This window comes from Rhinolophus sinicus, chromosome 5 (assembly GCF_057876585.1).
Source record: "Rhinolophus sinicus isolate RSI-liver-muscle chromosome 5, RSI-T2T, whole genome shotgun sequence".
NCBI classification, from domain to species: domain Eukaryota; kingdom Metazoa; phylum Chordata; class Mammalia; order Chiroptera; family Rhinolophidae; genus Rhinolophus; species Rhinolophus sinicus.
The window spans coordinates 62,488,941-62,509,177 of record NC_142505.1 but is presented as its reverse complement, the minus strand read 5'-3'; the positions used below and the strand labels follow the sequence as shown (position 1 = coordinate 62,509,177).

General features: G+C 41.2%; 1 protein-coding gene across 1 annotated transcript; it reads right to left on the bottom strand.

Annotated features, from left to right (window-relative positions):
- Nucleotides 1-336: 336 nt before the first annotated feature.
- On the bottom strand, nt 337-16,181 carry ARL6IP5 (ARF like GTPase 6 interacting protein 5). The gene is made up of 3 exons (XM_019711738.3): nt 15,900-16,181; nt 3,992-4,209; nt 337-1,909 (listed from the first exon to the last, which is right to left on the bottom strand). Exons 1-3 carry the CDS (start codon nt 16,073-16,075, stop codon nt 1,737-1,739), a joined length of 567 nt encoding a protein of 188 aa, XP_019567297.1. The 5' UTR covers nt 16,076-16,181; the 3' UTR covers nt 337-1,736.
- Nucleotides 16,182-20,237: the final 4,056 nt, after the last annotated feature.

Here is a 20,237-nt window from a genome sequence, read left to right as displayed (position 1 = left end):
GAATTGACCACTGACTGTTAGTAATTATAATGGATATATTTTTTAAATTCAAGTTGTCACTTTCTCCAAGTTTATCGTGTTTAGTCAGCAGAAATCACCATGTATAAAATGGACGGGGCTAAAATGTGTATAAACCCATGTCAGGTTAAAAAAAAATCCCACTGGAATTTAATTTTATTCTGGCTGCAAATTAATAAAGTTTTAACGTTTTATTAAACAGTATTTGAAACACAAGCTGAGCATTTGCTGTATAGTATATCCTCATTGTTTATAGAGTTGTCAGTGAGTTTCTCAGATATTTAACACAAACGTGCATTAAAAGAAGTCTCACAAAAAAAACTTTGATAAATTTTATTCTTCATATTCGGGTAAAGGTACAATTCCTAGACCATGTCTACGAAGTCATCATGATATCGCTGTGCTAGAGATGAAGGCTGCCGATTGGCTGAGAAATTAAAATGCAATAAAAATCAGGAGCAGCATGTGCTGTTACTTCTTATTTCAGAACATGTGACAGAGTCCCTTCAAGAAGTACTGCTCCAATTGTCTTCATAATTCAATGTAAGGAAACCTAAATGTTTTCTATTCATCTATGAAACCACTCAATTGGCAAGCAAAACATTTTGAATAATCTATTTCTAAATACATGGGAAATGAAAGGAAGAAAGTAACTATCTTAACTCTAATGTCTATAAAAACATGGTTGTAACAGTTGCTATCTAAAATATTGATGCAGAAGCCAGTGATCACTCCCATATTCATTCCCATTTTTAAAAGTCTTTTTGCTTGGTCATCTAAGGATGCTTTTCAGATTTCAAAAGATCAGCTATTGTCCTCTTATGCCCCTAAAGAATTAATAAAATGCACATTCATTTTCTTCTTTCTAAATATTCCAGTTAAAAACTAAACAATGAAAAAATATAGGAAACATTATCTTGGACACCATTTTGTCATTATAACCCCAAAAAGATTTGCAATATAAACAGAACTTCTTTTATTTTGTTTGTTTGTTTAAACAAGACTGTAAAGAACAGGTTACATTACTGCAACCTCCTTAAGGAAGATGACATTCATTTTGCAACAAATACCTGCTAGTGAAAACACATTACTAGCATTTCAAAAATTTACAAAAATTTGACAAAATATTGTCCTAAACAGCTATCTTTGTATTTGTAAACAAAATATAAACAACTGGTTTATCCAGTTTCCACTGCATGTCAAACAGGAGGCAAAGTGACAGAGATCATCTTTGATTTTTAAAAGAATAATAAAAACTAAACTAACTTATAGCCCACATACTATAATCCTGGGGAATAGTTTTGGAGGAGGATTAAACAGGCTAATGTGTGACATCATCTACTTTAACAGTCTTTTTCATTTATTCACATTGCCTTGACACTTTACAATTACTTTTTTTCCTATAAGACAACAGTATTGCTGCTGTACAATTCACAATTCTTTTATTATCTTTATTCCCCTAAAGATATGTGTGCCCATCAGTTTTCATAAACGCAGTTGAAACTTCAGACATACTAGGAGGGTAGTTTCTTTAGGTTTCTGAGGCTTTCTTCTGTAACATCAGATATGTTAACAGTTTGGCCTACACATGCATGCTGCCAGAGATTGCTGTCTGGTACGTGCACCTCCAATTTCAAAAGTACAAACAGAAAGTAGGTCTGGACAAGGCAAACTGCAGTTCACTTTCTCCTGCAGCTCCATCACCAGGTTCACTATATTTATTCCTTCACTTTACTGATGTAGTCAGTGAGTTTGCCGATGTTTTCTTCCTGTTGTTCAAGGGCATCCAGGACGATGCCCATTGGCGTCCTCTTCAAACCAATTCCCTCCATTTTATTCTCCAGTTTGTTCTTGAGGTTCCGAAGTCTCAACGACGCGTGGATAAACATCACTACAGAGAAGTGAAGAATGGTTAGCACCAAAGCAACAGTTATCTTTCTCCACATAACATTACACACTCTCTGTCCACACTTTCAGTAAACTGCCTCAGTTAGCTATAGTCCAATGTGGTTCCCTCATCGGTCAAAATCCTCAAATGGATCTTTGGACTTCACATACGTTTTATATAATGCTCTTCATCAAGTCATACATCCAGTTTTCTTTCTGCGTGGAGAAAAGGATTGTATTCAGCAGGAAGGACCCTATATGGCAACCGTACTCTTTCTATCCCACACTGATATCGCTATCTTTCAGCTGCTACCTAAATGCCCTGATATTCAAAGCGAATCAACATGAGTCCAACCTGCATACAAATCAACCTTACACACAGTTTTCAGAAAGGAACCCAGGCTCAATTCAGAGATTATCTGTACAGGAAGCATGTACTGAAGTGCATCCACCTAGGAGGTGAAATCCACCTAAGAGGCAGTTTTCTGAAGTGCTGGATATAGATTTGTAGGTAAAAACGAAAGGTTTCATAGAGTTTATGTACCCTCGTGTTCCCCAATTTTGCTTCATCATTGAGAATTATCCAAGTTTGCTTGTTAAGAAACAGATTCCCTGGTCCTTGTCTAGGCCAGAGCTTTCTTGGGCTTGGGAATCTGTGTTTTAAACAGGCACCTCGAGTGATCTATACCAGGGCTTTTCAAACCTCCGTGTATATACAAGTCATCTGGAAGCCTGTTAAACAGACAAATTCCCAGTCTCCACCCCCCCCCCCAAATTCAGACTGTTAAGGCTGCGGTAGGGCTCCAGAATGTGAAATTTCAATACTCACTCCAGATGATTCTGATACAGGTGACCTGGGACCCTCATTTTGAGAAACACTAATGTGCATTCTATGTGGAGGCTCCCCACCTAGACTGGCCATTAGAAACGTAAGAGATTTCTAAAAATACAGGGTGTTTGGGCAGCACTGTTGACCCACAGAATTAAGAGGTCCAAGAAACATGGCTGGGAAATTTGTATTTTTAAAAAGCATCCTGAATGATTCTCACAATCATCAAAGTCTGGGAATCATTGATCTTGTCTAATTTCCTTCTTCTAGAGATGAGTGAACTACAGCTCATATAGGATACCTGGTCCAAATTCCACGGCTGGTTTCCGGCAGGTCTAGGAATAGAAATCAAGACACTTGACTTTCTACCCACGATACATTTCATCCCACCGGCCTAGCTCAGGCTCTGAAGTGGAAAGGCACTGAAGTTAACGAGTTGTGTGTACAAGTACAATAACTGAAATACCAAGTCTCTAGCACATAAGGAACACTTGAAGAATAATTCAAAAAGTCTGAATTTGCTGATTCAAATATTTTATCTAATATGGGGTGGGACTCAGCCGTAAGTATTCTGGGCTTAATCTCACAACCCCAAACAAGCAATTGGTTTCATTTAATGGAATAATGCACACATGAAAAAGGCTATTGAAAGCTAAAGAAATGTTTCTGTCACTTAATACATTTGAATTTTAATCAGATTTCTGCTGATGAGACTGGAATTTTATCTGTTCCCTATCTCAAGCTTCATGTGTTTGGGATCGCTGTAGACAACATACATAAAACTTAGAAAGCATCTAGTTCTCTTCACCAGAATGAGAGGACTTGGTCTGTATTCTGGGTCAATTATCTCTATAGGCTTATAAAACGTTAGACACTCATGATGACCTTCCAACTAAGTAGAGAGTAAGTAGTCCACTTCCAAATGAGACACACTCATTTCTGTGTCAGCCACTTCAAGCCTGAGAGCAGACAGTAACAGCAGACAAATCTGGAGTTCAGTGCAGGCTGTGCCCTTCTCCTGCCGTGGGAACTGGGATTTGCCTTTCTTCTGTTTACTGTGGTGTCCCCAGAAGAGTGTGTGGCACCGAGTGGGTGCCCACTACATAGTTGTGGAATTAACGGACTCCTAGGCCTTGATCTGCTAGCTCAGAAAATTCCAATAATTTTGCAGACATGCCAACACACATAAGAAGCTGGTTATGTAATTCGCTCCTACATTTTTTATGATGTCAGAAAAGTCAACTCAGGTTCACTTACGCAACAAAGGAAAAGTGATGCCGAACACAAAGACCATGAGCCCTCCAAACAGAGAGATGAGGGAGTAGCTGGCCAGCAGGACCACCATGACGAAGGCCGTGGGGTACTGCTTCTTCAGCCGGCGGAGCACGTCCTTATTGTGGGCTGCCCACACAAACCCCGTGAACACCAGCACCACCACGACGCCTCCGAGGATCATGTTGAAGGGGCTCAGGAACCTGAAATATGGAGAGAAAAAAAAGACGGCGACTAGGTCAATGGTAGTAGCAGCAGGAAGGGGAAGAAGAGGAAGTGGAGAGGAGTAAAAATGAGTGTTGAGTACTTACTGAGCATCGTATCTAAACTGCCTCATTTAATCTTCAAAATCTGATGTGGTAGATACTACTCATTCATTTCTCAAATGAAGAAATTTAGGTGCAGCGGTGAGAAAATGATGGAGCTAAGATTTACTCCTAGACAGTTGGACTCCTACCAAACTTGTCAGTCCATCTCATTGAAGGCCCACAATCTGAAGACTTTGAAAATGTAAGACACACACTTGCTTGGAGGGGCTGTGTTTAGCTGCCATTCATCCTGGGCTGTAGTACACATTAGATGGTATTTCCTGAGCTCTAAAGGGTGTTTAAACCCTCATAGAAACTGCCATGATAGATGAATGTAGAGAGGAGGTCACACAATGATCTCCTTGGGGCAGATCCAGTCTACAGTCAAATTTATGTTTGAAATGTACAGTGTTTTAAAAAAAAACTTTTACTTGAATTCCAATGTGTTTTTAAAAAATCTGTTAAACTTTGGATTTCTCGTTTTTCCTGGAAACAAGAAATCTAACAGTAGGCCTACTATCTCACATGTCAGCAACTGGCTGGGACACCTTCTCATTCAGAGAGAACAAATGCCCCAGTCCCCATCACTATCTGCGTTCTGACCCAGAGGCCCCCAGTGAGCTGCCATTAATCGTTGTTTTTCTCATAGCTGGCCTGCATCTCTCTCTTACATAACTGGCGTAGCCTCAGAGACATTTGAGTTTACGACTCCTGGCATACAGAGTCCATTATAATTCTTTAAAAGGGCCCAGAGTATTGTTAGGAGATGGTTTGCCAACTGAGGTTTCCAAGCATTGAGCTTCCAGATTCACTGGTACATGAGCCAAAGGTTACTCTACTGTTGATAGTGGGGGAAACACATGATGAAGAAGAAATTTAGACCAAGTATTTCATAAATAAGAATGACTGGGCATTATAGTCCCCACCTCCACTCCTACCCACTGTGTATACAAAACTCTTCACAAGACATTTGAGGTCAGCAAGTACAACGAGTTACTCACTTTTTACCCTCACGAGAGGCTAATGAGCATTTTACTCGGGAAGGGCAAAGAGGGTCAGTGTGTTTTCATCACACTCTGAGCATCAACATGACTGATTTGCAAATGAGGGACAGGGAAGACAGGCTAATTGAAGGTGATGCCAAGAGCTTACTGTCTCTGAAATGCAACAGATGAAAGACTCATACGAGGTCGGACAATTAAGTTCCCGAACTCATCCTAGAAAAATGCTACAAACTAACAACGGTAACTGGACCTGGAGCTGAACTGTGCCCTCCACAACTACGATTGAAAGGACAACTTGACTTGGAAAAAATCCTGGATGTACACACTGTTCCCCAATAAAGTCCTGTTCCCCTTTCCCAATAAAATCTTTAAAAAAAAAAAAAAGTGGAAAAAAAAAAAAGAAAAATGCTACATACCTCATTGCTGAATATCACTATGGTCACCTTCCAACTACTCCCCTTGGGAAGCTATGCACCAACGTCAGCGCCTAGTCCACCCTTCAAAGCAATTTTGGAACTCTTTTTCTGGAATGGCCATCAGAGCTGTCGTCATATTAGCCTTGATGTCCTGAATGTCATCAAATGTCTCCCTTTCAATATTTCCTTTATCTTCAGGTAAAGAAAGAAGTCATTGGGGGCCAGATCAGATGAGTAGTTAGGTTGTTCCAATACTTATGTGTTTACTGGCTGAAAACTCCCTCACAGACGGTGCCGTGTGAGCTGGTGCCGTTGTTGTGATACAAGAGCCATAAATTGTTGGCGAAAAGTTCAGGTCGTCTAACTATTTCACGAAACCTTTTCAGCACTTCCAAATAGTAAACTTGGTTAACTGTTTGTCCAGTTGGCACAAATTCATAATGAATAATCCCTCTGGTGTCAAAAAAGGTTAGCAACATTGTAGTAACAAGTTCGCAAACTTAATTGTTGGACCTCGTACTCATGTTGGGATTCATAAGTAGGATAGTAAGAGTCTCTTTTTAAAAATACCTTTAAATATTATCTCTGATTCTGCCTCCTGAAACACAAAAGCTACTTTTGAATAGTTTCAAATAGGAGTGAAAGTATTGTACACCTTCATGGGTGAAATCAAGGATATTGTCAAACTGCTTTGAAAAAGTTAAAAATGTCTATTAAAATGCATGGCATTAAACAGTGGCAAGAGTAGCAGTACATAATTTAAAATTAAACCCTACAATATTAAGTGCTTATTTCATTCAAAACTCTTGCAGGGGGCCGCCCGGTGGCTGAGGTGGTTAGAGCTCCATGCTCCTAACTCGTAAGGCTGCAGGTTCGATTCCCACATGGGCCACTAAGATTGAACACGGCACCTTGAGCTGAACTGCCGCTGAGCTACCAAATGGCTCAGTTGGTTGGAGCACGTCCTCTCAACCACAAGGTTACCAGTTCGATTCCTCGACTCCCACAAGGGATGGTGGGCTGCACCGCCTGCAACTAGAAAACGGCAACTGGACCTGGAGCTGAGCTGCGCCCTCCACAACTATGACTGAAAGGACAACAACTTGAAGCTGAACGGCATCCTCCACAACTAAGATTGAAAAGACAACAACTTGACTTGGAAAAAAGGCCTGGAAGTACACACTGTTCCCCAATAAAGTCCTGTTCCCCTTCCCCAATAAAATCTTAAAAACAACAACAACAAAAAAAAACAAACTCTTGCACATACTTAAACCCTTCACGGCAATAAATCCCCTCCTCAGAACATAGTCTAAGTTAATAAATAAAAACGCAAAGATTGAGTTGCAACGGTATTCACATGAGTAGTATTTATGATTAAAAACTTTTAGAAATAACCTATATGACCAAGAGTTTACTAGATGGTGGTACATACAGTGATTTTTTTTCGAAAGTTGAGGTATACTTTAATATGGGAAGACATTAATAATACATTGAGTGGGTAAAAGCAATTATAAAACATTCTCTCCATTAGGTAGATTTATCACATATACTATACAGCTCAGAAGTAGAAATTTTTACAATTAGTGTAATGTTTTGTAATAAGAAATGAAAAGACCATATATAAAGAAAAAATAGAAAAATATAAAAGCAATGGCTCCCCAGCCCCACACCCCAGGCTTGGCACAGGCCAGCTACAATGGCCCATCTTTACTTCCATCACCTCTCAAATTACATTAATGCCATTTCAATTCATACACCACAGTGAACCTGTTCCTAGTCTCACTCAAACCTTGGCTCTCTGCCCATTCTCCAGAAGCTCTGGCGCCAACGTGTAAGACCCACTCCCCAAGCTTCCCAAGATGCAGCACATGTGCTTTTCTGTCCGTCCTCCTTCTCTCCAGTTCTTTATTATCCAGGTCTAGTTAGTCTCCCTGTACTTTTCTTTTCTTTTTACAGTTTTATATGGATTATACTCTACCCCCTGATTTAACCCCAGGATTGCTTTGAGAAAGAGAAAAATGTCCTTTTGGACCTGGGGAAGGGAAGAATTGGACAGGACAAAAACAAACCTTCTTTAGCAGTTTGTGGGGAGACTAAGTGGAGAGACCCAGAAACTCTCACAGATGAGTACATCTCATTCCTAGCACCAGAAAGAATCTGAGAGAAATTATACCAAAGACTACAATAGTTATACTGGGTAGTAGAATCAAGGGTAGTTTACTCCCACTTGCTTATTTCTATTTTCATGTTTTGTGGGGGTTTTTTGTGTCACATATTAGTTGGGTATTTAAAAATGAACAAATGAAAGTGGGAAAAGTGCCTGAAAGAAACAAACTCTTTTATATAACCTTGACGGTTGACTTATAACCCACCCAAATATTTCTTAGCTGTAAAGAAAAGCAAAGACCAACATTAACTCAAAGAACTAGAGTGGAGGGTTCAAATTTAAGGAAACACCTTTGAATAAACGGTAAGTAGGATGTGGTTGGTTGGTAGCAAAGTGTCAAAGGTATCCTACTCGATTCTTTCTGGAATACCTATTAAAATAATTCATGAAGTGATCATGTAATAAAATGCATGCCAAGCTTTTTCTATTTTCCGATGGTCAAGGAAAGCAGACATCTGGGTTGAATGTCTAAATAAAGCCGAGGACAAAGAACAATGAAAAATCGAGGCCCAAGTCAAACAATTCCAGATTTGGTTTTTACCTGTTCCTATTGCTCATTTTCAAGGGAAAAGAACAGAGCAAAGAGTCCTATAGAACTGGTTTTAGTTTACAACACACCCAGCCACAATCTATAATTAGAAACTAAGCAAGTTCTAAGCTGGAAAAAGTGAACCAAGTTACTCAGAGCAGAAATGAATCTTTCCTTATTCTGCTTACGGGCAAGTCCATTCTAAGAACTGGTAAAATGCATGCCACTCCAATGCCATGGCACCTGCCTGCACTTGGAGCAAAAAAATACATACATACTAGAGAGAGGGAGAGGGAGAGAAGGAAAGGAGAGAGGGAGAACAGCGGAAAGAGAGAGAGGGAACAAGACAACGTAATTTTCTGTCCTTGGTGGGAATAGTTTCACAAATGAAAAACATTAAGTATGTTTTTCTATTGTGAGATCAAAAATAAAAATATATACCTACACATATAAATATCCAAATAAATACTTAAATAAATAAATAAATAAATGCAATAATTGAAAATGCTAATGGAATCACTGATGGTTGTCAAAAGGTTTAGAATCCCACCACAGAAACCTGTAGCAGTCGGCTGGATGGCTCACTTGGTTAGAGCGTGAGCTCTGAGCAACAGGACTGCCGATTCAATTCCCACATGGCCAGTAAGCTGCACCCTCTACAACTAGATTGAAGACAGTGAGCTTCTTGCTGAGCTTCCAGAAGGGTGGCTGAGCTCTTAACAAGGTTGCTGGTTCAATTCCCACATGGGATGGTGGGCTGCGCCCCTTGCAAATAAGGTTGAAAATGGCAACTGGACTTGGAGCTGAACTGTGCCGTCCACAACTAGATTGAAAGAACAATGACTTGGAGCTGATGGGCCCTGGAGAAACACACTGTTCCTCAATTAAAAAAAATTTTCTTAAAGATGAATCCGTTCAGTCCCATTACACAGATGAGAATTTCTCCCTCACCCCCAACCATTCTAAGTAACCCAATTCTTCAGTTGAGATAAGCAACTAAGGATCATTCTGGGACATCCCTTAGTATTCTCGTTTCTCTCTGAAAGAAGGTGGCTTTTAGTGGGTGTAGACACATGCCTTACACTTGCCAACGTGATTCAGCTAACTATAGTGATGGTTCCAGCACAGGCAGCTGAAGGGAAGAAACATTTTGGTTACAGAATTTCTTACACAATTTGGTTACAGAAAATTCTGTGATTACAGAATTTTAGGACAAGGTGGGGGATTAACCATGAAAACCTACCTCATTCTACAAAAAAGCAAGCTAAGGAATAGACAAGTTAATAAATTTGTCCCAAGGCCACCCGCTGCAGAGTTGGCAAGTTTACCAAAATCGAGATCAACTCAAGCACACGTCTGGTAACTCCTTTGATGTTGCAATGCCAGCAAGCACCAGAGAGGCAGTGAAATATTTCCTAAATGGTAGAAGCAGCTTTTATACTGAGTTCTAGTTTTCTAACTCAAAAAGCTATTTTCCCAGTTGGTTCCTGAGGAAGCCTGACTCACCAAGAAAGTGGGGAACAATTTACTCATTTACTCACAGGAGACCTTTCTAAATTGGTGATGTTTTTCTGCGGTCTTTCAATAGCCAGAGGGATGACTGCACATAGGAAGCCACCCATCCATTTCTTGCTTCCCGCTGCTCTTAGGATAAAAACAGAAGGCCTCACACATCCTCCCAGGCCCTGTAGGGTCTGGCCCCTGCCTGCCTCTGTAGCCAAATTCACTGCTTACCGTTGTGTTGTTTGTACCAAGGCCAAGAACGCTGAGGGGCAAGTGGGGCCTGAAGTGCTAGCCATGCTTTATTCACCAAGCCAGCAGTTTGGCTCAGGCTGCAGTGCTAGGAGTGAGTTAGGGTGCTTTGAATAATTAGTATGAGGGAGCCCTAAGTGTAGCAGCCCTCTGCCTGCAGGCTTTCTCACACCACCTCCTTCTGATTCTGCATTCCATCCACTGGGCCTTCTATTATAACAATCTCTAGGACTCAGCCTGCCTCTGGCCATCGCAGGCCTGTGCACAGGCTGTTCTCTTTCCCTGATCCACTTCTACCTCCCTCAAATGACAGCTCACTCAGCCTTTGCTCAGTCTTTCTGACCAGGTCATAGCACCACATGCCTCTGCGTCACAGCACTTACCCCTGGGGCAGTTTTACGTTTATCTGAATGAGTGCTGGATGAATACCTTTGTCTCCCACTAGAGATTAAGCTCCATGAGGGCAGGGATCATATTTTCTCCCCAGCAGCTTGCACAGTGCAAGTATTCAAAAAATGTTTGTTGAAAGGAAGGAAAAAAGCTAAGTAAGAATCTAACATATTTTTATGTTATTTAAATAAGCCCAGCAACTTTCTATGGTTTCTAAGTGACGTGAGATTTATATTGGGCAGATCACTATTATTCTCATTGTACACCAAATAGTCCTAAAGAAATAGTCTGTCTGTGCCTTCAGAGAGCTGTGTTGAAAGAAACAAATAGAAAAGCAAAAGTAGGAAAAAATCATCTAAACTCCTATGCAAATGTAAGAGATCATTATTATGGGATTTGTATTACAATGGGATTTGTAAGTTTCCTCACTAGAGCAGGCTGGGGGCCAGGAGGGAGAGTGGGTGGGACAGAGGGAGATTCATACTCCTCTTGTTCTTTGATACCTCAGAGAACCCCAACAGTCTTCTGGTTATTTCGGGTTCCCCAAACTGGCTTTTGTCCTGGTAAGAACTATTTCTGACTGTGAAGTATAAATGTAAATATGCAAACCAGTTTTGAGTAAATGGGATCTGTCTCACAGCAGTTATGGGGGGACGGGAGCCTGTCTCACTTGTCACAGAAACCTAACCTTGATATTTTCCTACCCAAATGAATTGGGAAGTCCCATGGTATTTACGACATATTTGCTGTGTACTGAAATTCATTGCAGCCTATGTAATTGGCACAAACTAGACACTCGCATCCGAACGATCCACTCTCTTGGCAGCCATTGCCATGGTAAAAGTTTTCATAGTAAAACACCTTATGAACCTCCATGTTTTCTTTTGGATGTATCAAGCTAATTGCTTGTTTTATTTTTAACAAACAACAGGTTGGATTGGGTTAGAAGTCATGTATCTCATATTCCCCACAGCGATAGAGCTTCAAATAACAGTCAGTGTACATGGCTCTGATTAGACTGCAACAAATGCTTTTTATTATGGCAAATTTCTAACATATACAAATGCAGAGAGAATGGTATAACGAACTCTCATGTACACTCATTTCCTTCAACAATTAGAAACACATGTTTACTCTCCCAACAAATGCTTTAGAACTGAAGTGGAAAGATATTTGTTTACAAACTGTTCTTTCTGAATGCTTTTAGTAGAGTAAATTAAATTGTCACATGGCAAGTTCTTACTGAGCTGTGGAGAGAAGACAGGAGTTGGACATATGCTAATAAGCCTGGTGATACATAAATTCCCTTCCTAGATGGCACTTTCCTGTCTATTTATTGCCCAGTAACACCAAATTTCTGCATTTCCTTTTGTTCCTCTGAGACAAGGAGAAGCTGCACTGATGGGATCCGAAGCGGATTAGCAGTAGGATTAGAAGTAGGAACCAAAGCTTCAGTTTCCCACTTTAGATGGGCTTTCTGCCTTCCAGATATCTCCGTAAGCACATGTTCCACGGAGGGAGGGCCAGGAAATCTTACATACTTATGATAAGTGCCTGTAGACGGGAGAAGCAGCCCGCAGATTTTGTTTAAAATCACAGGCATGAAAGTGTTCCTTAAAACAAGAAGCCAAGCTCATTGCAAGAGAAAGGGGAGGATATTATAGGTAAATATTCTGAAGCTGAGTGATAAAAGGTAGAATTCATTTGTCCCAAAGGATAATAATAAGAAATTTCCAACAGTGCCGCTCAATTGGTATTAAGTGGATAGGTCAAGTTCATCTTTTAAAACTGCATTTCCTACACAGAGCTCTCTGCCCCTAATCAGTTGACCGAGAGCTTTGGCTCTCTAAGAAAGGGGCCAGGAACCTAAAACATGCTCACTTATTTTGCACACTTACCCGAAAGGACTGTAAATCCTTATGTAGGAAAAGGGGACAGAAACTACCAACCTCAGGTTGACAGTGGCAGGGATAATTTTTTAAAAAGTGTGTGAGGAGAAGTCAAGAAGAATGAGGTTACATAAAGTGTCAGAAGATGATTTAATGGATGACTATTCTTATTAGATGACCAATTTTGAGATTAAAATTATATTGAGTGTTAAGAGACCTCTTAAAGTTCTGTACTCAGAAGAAACACATAATCCACCAGAGGAAGACATATGCCAGCATGTCACATGCCCCACAAATAAAGGGGAATGGGAAAGCAGGAAGGGATTAATTCTGGGAGGCTTTGGGGAGGCTTGCTGAACTTGTACTTCTGCCTGTATCCTCAGGGCTTTCGCAGTTTCTGGCACAAAGTAGGTGCTCAGTAAATATTTCTTCGGCTGAGTAGAAGAATGAGAATAAGTAAAATTTAATAACCCTTTCCCCTGTCTACATACTACATGACTCTTGCCTTCTCAACACCTGAGTGTTTTGGAATTTGGAATCATGAGGTACAGGGGAGATCCAATGAGTCAGACTGAAAATGATATATGTTTATGTAGGTGTATATTCCCATATACTTGCCATACTTGTCTGAGAATTCTTATGTGTTCAGTGTTGTGTCGCTGCCCCTCTAGACTGACTGCAAAAAAGGCGGGAATCACAGCTGTCTTATTCTCCACTGGATCTCGTGACACAATCCCTGAGAAGTCGGTAAAAGCTTCCTACACTATGCAGAGTAAACAAATGAGGCATCACAAATAAGCGTAATATTGTAGAATTGGCGTCCACACTGCTTGATCTCAAAAACATTTCCACTAGGTTTTAACAAAAACAGGCTGCAATTAATTTCATATGCCAATGTTTTAATACATTCCCATCCAGAGCATCCCTGGGCTCTCCTGAATTCTTCCTCTGCCAACTAGAAACTTGGTTTTACATCTTGTGGCATAAAAAAACAATGTAACCATTTCTTTATATCAGATGCTGGTAGCCATAGTCCTGGAACATATTAAATAAAAATGCTATCTATAGTTCTCAATAATCTCATGATAACACCAATAATGTTAAAAACAATAAATTACATTTATAGAGAAAAATCTAGGAGCCAGACACTGTTCTAAGAGACTTGCCTATATTAACTCAGAATCTTCACAGAAGCCCGATCAGGCAGGTACTACAATTAGTCTCATTTCACAAATAAGGAAGCTGAGGCTCAGGGTGGTTCCAATCTCAAGGTCACATGGCTAGTGACTGGCAGTTGGGATTCAAAATTTACTTAATCTGGCTCTGGTGCCTGAACTCTTAACCATTACATTACATTAACTGAAGAGTCAGAAGATAGGGCAACTGTCTTCAACAGGGCTATTAACTAAGAGACTTACTCAGAGTTAATCTAAGGGTCATAGAGGACTTACCGAGCTGCAATCGTGCGCCTGGTAAACCATGCTTTACCAGCACCTGCCTGGTCAGGCCCCATACACAGATCTATGGATACCCTAATCCCTCTTAATTTTCATCTCGGTATGCGCTGCCCTTTCCAGTGTTTTTGGAACTAGATGATGTGCTCTTGGTCTTCCCTCTCCCTTCCTGCAATCTGGAACAGCAGGTTCCCTATCCTCACTGAAGCGGATTTTCCACAGAGTTGCATTCCAAACTGAGCCTAGAGCCCTCCAACCAGGCAGTAGGCCTCTCCTCACCAGCAGGGGACAGAACCATAAAAGAACACCCTTTGAACATAGTGCTTACCCCAGTATACAGCCAGTCCACATTTTCATGCACACTCTACCAAGGTATCATGAGAAACTGTCAAATAAATACCAGTGGAGGATCCAGATACACAGCTGCCAGCTCTGCCCCAACCCACCCATCTGCTAGCATCATCAAAAGACGAAAGTTCCCTGTAGACTGAGAAATGTTCCAGAATCAACTAAACTCCCTGACCCTGAAGATACTTTGTTTCTTCTAGCTTTAAGAGACTATAATTCTAAACCTCATGACTCACAGAGAAGATGGCATAGTAAAGAGTACAAGTCTGAATCTGTGACTTTGAGCAAATCATTTAAGCTCTCTAAGCCTCAGGTTTAATAATAATACTGTAATGATAACAATAATAATTCACCTCATGGGGTTGTATGAGGGAATATAGGTAAATACAAGAGTATCTGACACACAGAACACTCAAAAAATGTTAGCCTTTATTATTGTTAGATTATAAAGAAAGAAAAGGGCAATTTGCGGAAAAAATACAGACTGCAGACACAAAGAAGACAGTCGAAGGTCATACATTATATTTTTACGGAGGTACAAAGGAAATCTCTATTCTGTACACAGTTTTCAAAGCAATTTACTACTGGCCTGTATCTTTTGTAAATTTTTAAAAATAATAAAATATAAACATGGCTATTTTCACTTTCACTTTCAAAAATTTCACTGCCAAACAACATCTTTCCATTTGAAAAGGGGAACAGGAGGGGCCAACACCCCCAAACTGCCAGAGTCTGTGGGCTAAGAAATCACAATGAGGGAGCTAAATTTAGTCCAGGAGCTGGCCCCTGGCCTTCCCAGTGAACAACGGACTCCACCAAGGCAGCCTGAGCCCTTCCCTACACCCTCCAAGTCTGGATTTCTCCTTTCTCCCAGGTCAGCTTGCTCTTTCCCTGTTTACTCTGCACTAGAAATGTCAGACACTTCTTTAATGACAAAGTCTGAAGGTGGCTTTTTCTTTAAAGACGCACAGTATAAGTAAGATCTAGAATATCACTCCGGCATCCTGTCAAAGTGAGAGAGACACCTCTTAAAGGGTGAAGTACAAGAAAAGGTGGTTTCTTGCAGAGCAGGTCTGTGTGCCTGTGTGAAATTGCATATAACCTAGGACACTTTTAGCGGTAAGACCAGGTATTAAAAAGGCTAGGAAGTAAAGACAGAGAAAAGGGACCACGCCTAGCGACTCTCGCGTGTCGCCTCTCGAACGCCCCTCCCTCACGACTAGCGCTGGAAGGCAGAGCCCCGACCCACACCCGCAGCCCGAGCCTCCCAGGGCGGCGTCCGCCCCCGCCAGCCCCGGGATAAGGTTACACCACTTTCTTCTCCTTATATTAAAAGACTGGGGCGCTACCAATATTTCCTCGAGCAGGAGCCTAATCGGAGCAGAGGAAAAAAAGGTCGTTTTTCTTGCCGGAGGTTGGCAGCGTTTCTTTACTGCTAGGCACCCCTCACGTCTCCGCCCCAGGCGCGGAAGGGGAAACCGGCCGCCAGATGGCTGCGGCCTCGCCCTGCGACTAGTTTCCGGCGGCCCGGCCGCTCGCAGCTGCAGGGCAGGCGCTGGGCATGGAGAGCGCGTCTGCTGGCAGGGATTTGTACCCCGGTCCCCCGATCAGTGCCCGGGAGGGGCACCCCACTTACCCCACAACAGAAATCATCATGGCAGCCACCACCAGGTAGTTGGTCTGATAATAGAGCAGGTTGCTCACCACGCGGTTGTTCCATTTAGAAATGTCCCTGAAGTCCGGCCGGGAGAAGCGGTCAGAGCCCGGGAAGAAATCGTCCCAGGCTCGGAGCGGAGCGATATTCACATCCATGTCTGGTCTCTCCGCTTCTGGTTCTTCGCCTCTGGAATCTGGCGTCGGCGGCGGCGGTAACCGATCAGCTGAGCAGGGTTAGAGGTGATAGCGGCTGTGCTCGGTCGGCTTTGCGGTTGGCAGGCAGCGGAGCAAAGGAAATTGGAAGCGGGAGGGCGTTTTTTCTCTTCTTTATTTCTTGATTGGCTCTAAGTGGTTGGTTACCGGAAAACTGGGGCCCCGCCACAGAGCAAGAGGCAGAATGCAAAAGAGAGATGAAATGACAGAAAGAAACCAGCGGAAATCCCCTGCCTGATGCGAAATGGCAGTCTCTGGCAGGCCAAATACAAACAGCTGCCTTTAAAATACCACCTTTGAGTGTTTACCCTAGTGATATGTTCTGGACCTTGTGGAAAACTTTTGCAGCTGTTCAGATGCCAATCTAAGTGAAATGGAATGGAAGGCAACTATAGTGTTACTGGAGGATGAGCTGGTTTGGAAAACTAAGTCGTCACTAACCTCTACACATCTGAATGTGATTCTCGTGTTTTCTCTATTTCACCCTGAATCACTAGGAGTGAAATCAGATTGGGAAAATCAGAACGAAGAATGTGTAGAATGAAAGGGTTTACTTCTCTTCTTCGTTCTCCTCTATTCTCTATGGGCATGTGCTCGCTTGGGCAGCACATATACTAAAATTGGAACGATATTCTCTATGGGCAAAATTATTGAACTATTGTGCCATTCTGATAAAGTGTCACTCTGGTCACTTCAGCCCTATTCTGGGCTTTACATTTCAAAGCAAACAATGGTCTGCAGTGAACTACTTGTTCTGTCCCCAGTATTTTCTGGGAAGAAACATGGATTCCACTCCAAAAGAGCTTTCTTAGTTTTATCCCAATATTTGGGGACAACTTTCACTAAGGGAGCACAGTACTTTCAAAGATAATATGATAGCTTTGTATCCCAAACAATTTAATTGTAAATTCCCTTTTAAAGGCTTCCAAAGGGACTTATTTTTTTCAGTTAAGGGGCTGGTTGATACAGAAACCTCCTTTTATCTCAAATGCATGAGAAAAAATATTTTAGTTAATTACATAGTGTGGTAGGTAAATTCTAAGATACTGGTATCTAAGATAACAGTCTGTAAAACCTGCAAGTGGCGCTGTTTCTAAGAAACTAAATTCACTCTGCTCGGATCACCAATTTTCAAAAAAAGAGAAAGAAAAGCAATAAAATATGCCTAACGTGAAGTCTAGAAGACATGATTTAATTTTCTGTGATGATTCAGAAAGCAGTTAAAGAACTTAAAGTGACTCTAAGAAAATACTCTTGTCATTGGTGTGAATAAAGTTTAAAATATGAAAATATTCCTGAGTTCTCACGTTTTCTTGATTCTGGAAAAATGAGAAGATTTACTGTCAGGGAGAACAAAATTAGAGTTCTAGCTCCTCTATTTCTTGATGGTGACTTTGAAGAAATTAGTTAATCTACTCCAGCCTCAGTTTCTTCCTGTGTAAAGTGGATATAATAAGATCATCAGCCATATAGTTGAAGAGTGGATGGGGAATGCTTACTATACAGTAATTGCTCACAGTTAGATATTACTGTCAATGTCATTAATACTAGTACAGCCCATGATTCATCTGATAACATAGTATTAATAGTGCTTTAACCTGATTTGTTTTCTACACTTTCATAATGAACATCCACTGACTTTTCTCTATCCTGTTGCAATTTTTATTGTTGTGGGTATATCTGTGTAGACTTGATAGGGGGGAAAGGTTGAAAATTTTCAGTATTATGGCAACAGGTATTTTGAGTCCTTTCAAGGCTCTGTGAAAGTATTGTGAGAGATTTAAAAAAAAAAAAAAAAAAAGGTTGAGAATAATTTAGCCTTGCCCTGACTTCAAGGATCTTGCAGTGAAGTGGAAACACTAACTTAAATAAAAACTGTGAGAGGAATGCTATCTAGAGAGGTGCCAGGCCTTGGTGCTCAGTTACAGGAAGTCAGAGGGTGTGGCAGAATTCCCTGAGCTTTGCAAGTTTCATGAAGCTGCACTGTGGGCAAGCTGAGTAAATGATCTTGGTCAAGACCAGTGTAGAAGCCCCAGCAGGGCCCCTTCTTGTTGGTGAGATCAGTGAACATTAGGAACTGTGATCATGAACTTTTACCTTCCAATTACTCAGTACTGCATGACCATAAGCTGTCAAGTGTGTGTTACTAATAATATGATTACTCATTGATCACAGGCAATGGACATCCAATAAACATTTGTTCAGTGTATTTTTAATTTTTGTTTAAACCTCCATAGAAGTTTAAAAATAAAGAAAGAAATGAAAAAACAAAAACAAAACCAGATATAGTAGTATAGAGCATGATCCTCTTTTCCCTAATTCTCAAAATATTAACTATGCTTCCCTCTCTGGTTGGATTATGGGATTTTTTCTTCACTGTACATTTCTACCTTTGTCATATGGGGGAGGAGAAAATTCCTCCTCCTTCTCATTCTCTTGGTGCTTCTGGCTGGTCTAATAATCAAATTGACATGAGACATAAACAGGAGTAAACAAGCAAATTTAATTATGTATGTACATACAGGGGTTCTATAAGAATATGGGCCCGCAATGGAGGCATATATGCCATATTGAGTTAAGGAGAAAGAGGGGTTAGTGGTTTGGGATTTGAAAAGGGAAGAAGGCAATTCACATGGAGATGGAAAAGCAAATGTTTAGTAAACAAATGTTTGCTGGGCCATCGTTAACAAAGGTACACAGAGAAGACTGATCAAATGGGCCTTGCTAGGTTCTTCTCTGTCTATCACACACTGGTTCATATTAAACTATAGTTATCTGGGGCGGATGGGTGGCTCAGGTGGTTACAGAGTGAGCTCTGGGCAACAGGGCTGCCGGTTCGATTCCCACATGGGCCAGCAAGCTGCACCCTCCACAACTAGAATGAAGTCAATGATTTGCTGCCGAGCGCCTGGGTGGCCAGATGGCTCAGTTGGTTGGAATGCGTGCTCTCAACCACAAGGTTGCTGGTTCCCACCAAGGGATGGTGGGCTGGGCTCCCTGCAACTAACAACGGTGACTGTACCTGGAGCTGAGCTGCGCCCTCCACAACTAAGATTGAAAGGACAACAACTTGACTTGGATGGAGCTGATGAGTCCTGGGAAAGACACACTACTGTTCCCCAGTTAAAATAAACAAACAAACAAACAAACAAATAAATAAATAAAATAAAAAAGTAAAAAACAGATTATAGTTATCTATGATGATAGCTCCCTTCCTGGAGCAGATCCTCTATCTATATTCTTTTGAGGAAGGTCAAAAGGTTTTCCTATCTTATCACTTCTTACAAATAACCAGTTTAAAATAATCACTATCCCAAAGAGGCATATTTTGGGATGGCAAACTCTGCTTCCCTTCAGACATAAAATCATTTTAAACAAAAATGGATGCATATGGGATCCTTTGTTCAAGCACTGTTTGAAATGCTATTAATAGCAGCTCTTTGTCACTATTCATTTAGGGGGTCAGATTCACTATAGAGGCTTTCCTGGTGCTCTTATACCTAGACGTGTGCTTCTGGATAGGACCACTCTGAATATTTATCTGTCTGTATGTAAACCAGAGTAGATAGACTAATAGCTTATGTTGTATTCCATTTGAAATGAAATAAATCTGATGCAGGTTTCTCTTGCATGTCTCTGTTACTTTCATTACTGGCAAGTGCAGGTGGCTATTTCTAATCAGTCAGTCTGAGCCAGAGGGAGTGCCTGGTATCATCTATCAAAATACCACCGCAGTGAGTCAGTGTATTAATTCCAAGACACCAAGATGCAGGACCAGAAGCCTTTGCAGACCTCTTCATGGGCAAGCGGCATCCTGTCCAGGGGCGTCAGCTTCCTCCTCTGTGAAATAGGATGTGGGTGTGGGGGTTAGACAAGGTGATCTCTAAGGTGCCTATTAACTTTTACCATCTGAGGGAACTATGATGCTCCCTGCCACTAACCAAAAGGTCTCCTGAAAGTATTATAGCATTGCTGGGGCAAGGGTTTAACCTCAATGGTTTCCATCTGCAGAGGAGTCTGGGCAAGAAAAGGAGGTTTCTGGGTTGATATTGAGACATGTGACCTGGATAGAGGCTGGTGTCTCCTGCTATGGGCTGTGTACTCT

What these genes read in the sequence shown, in the direction of transcription:
- ARL6IP5 (XM_019711738.3), bottom strand. Translation starts at nt 16,075, where the DNA reads ATGGATGTGAATATCGCTCCGCTCCGAGCCTGGGACGATTTCTTCCCG. An exon ending in ATGATGATTTCTGTTGTGGG is followed by an intron (nt 4,210 to 15,899) that starts GTAAGTGGGGTG and finishes TCCATATTTCAG; the next exon opens with GTTCCTGAGCCCCTTCAACA. An exon ending in CATCACTTTTCCTTTGTTGC is followed by an intron (nt 1,910 to 3,991) that starts GTAAGTGAACCT and finishes ACTTCTCTGTAG; the next exon opens with TGATGTTTATCCACGCGTCG.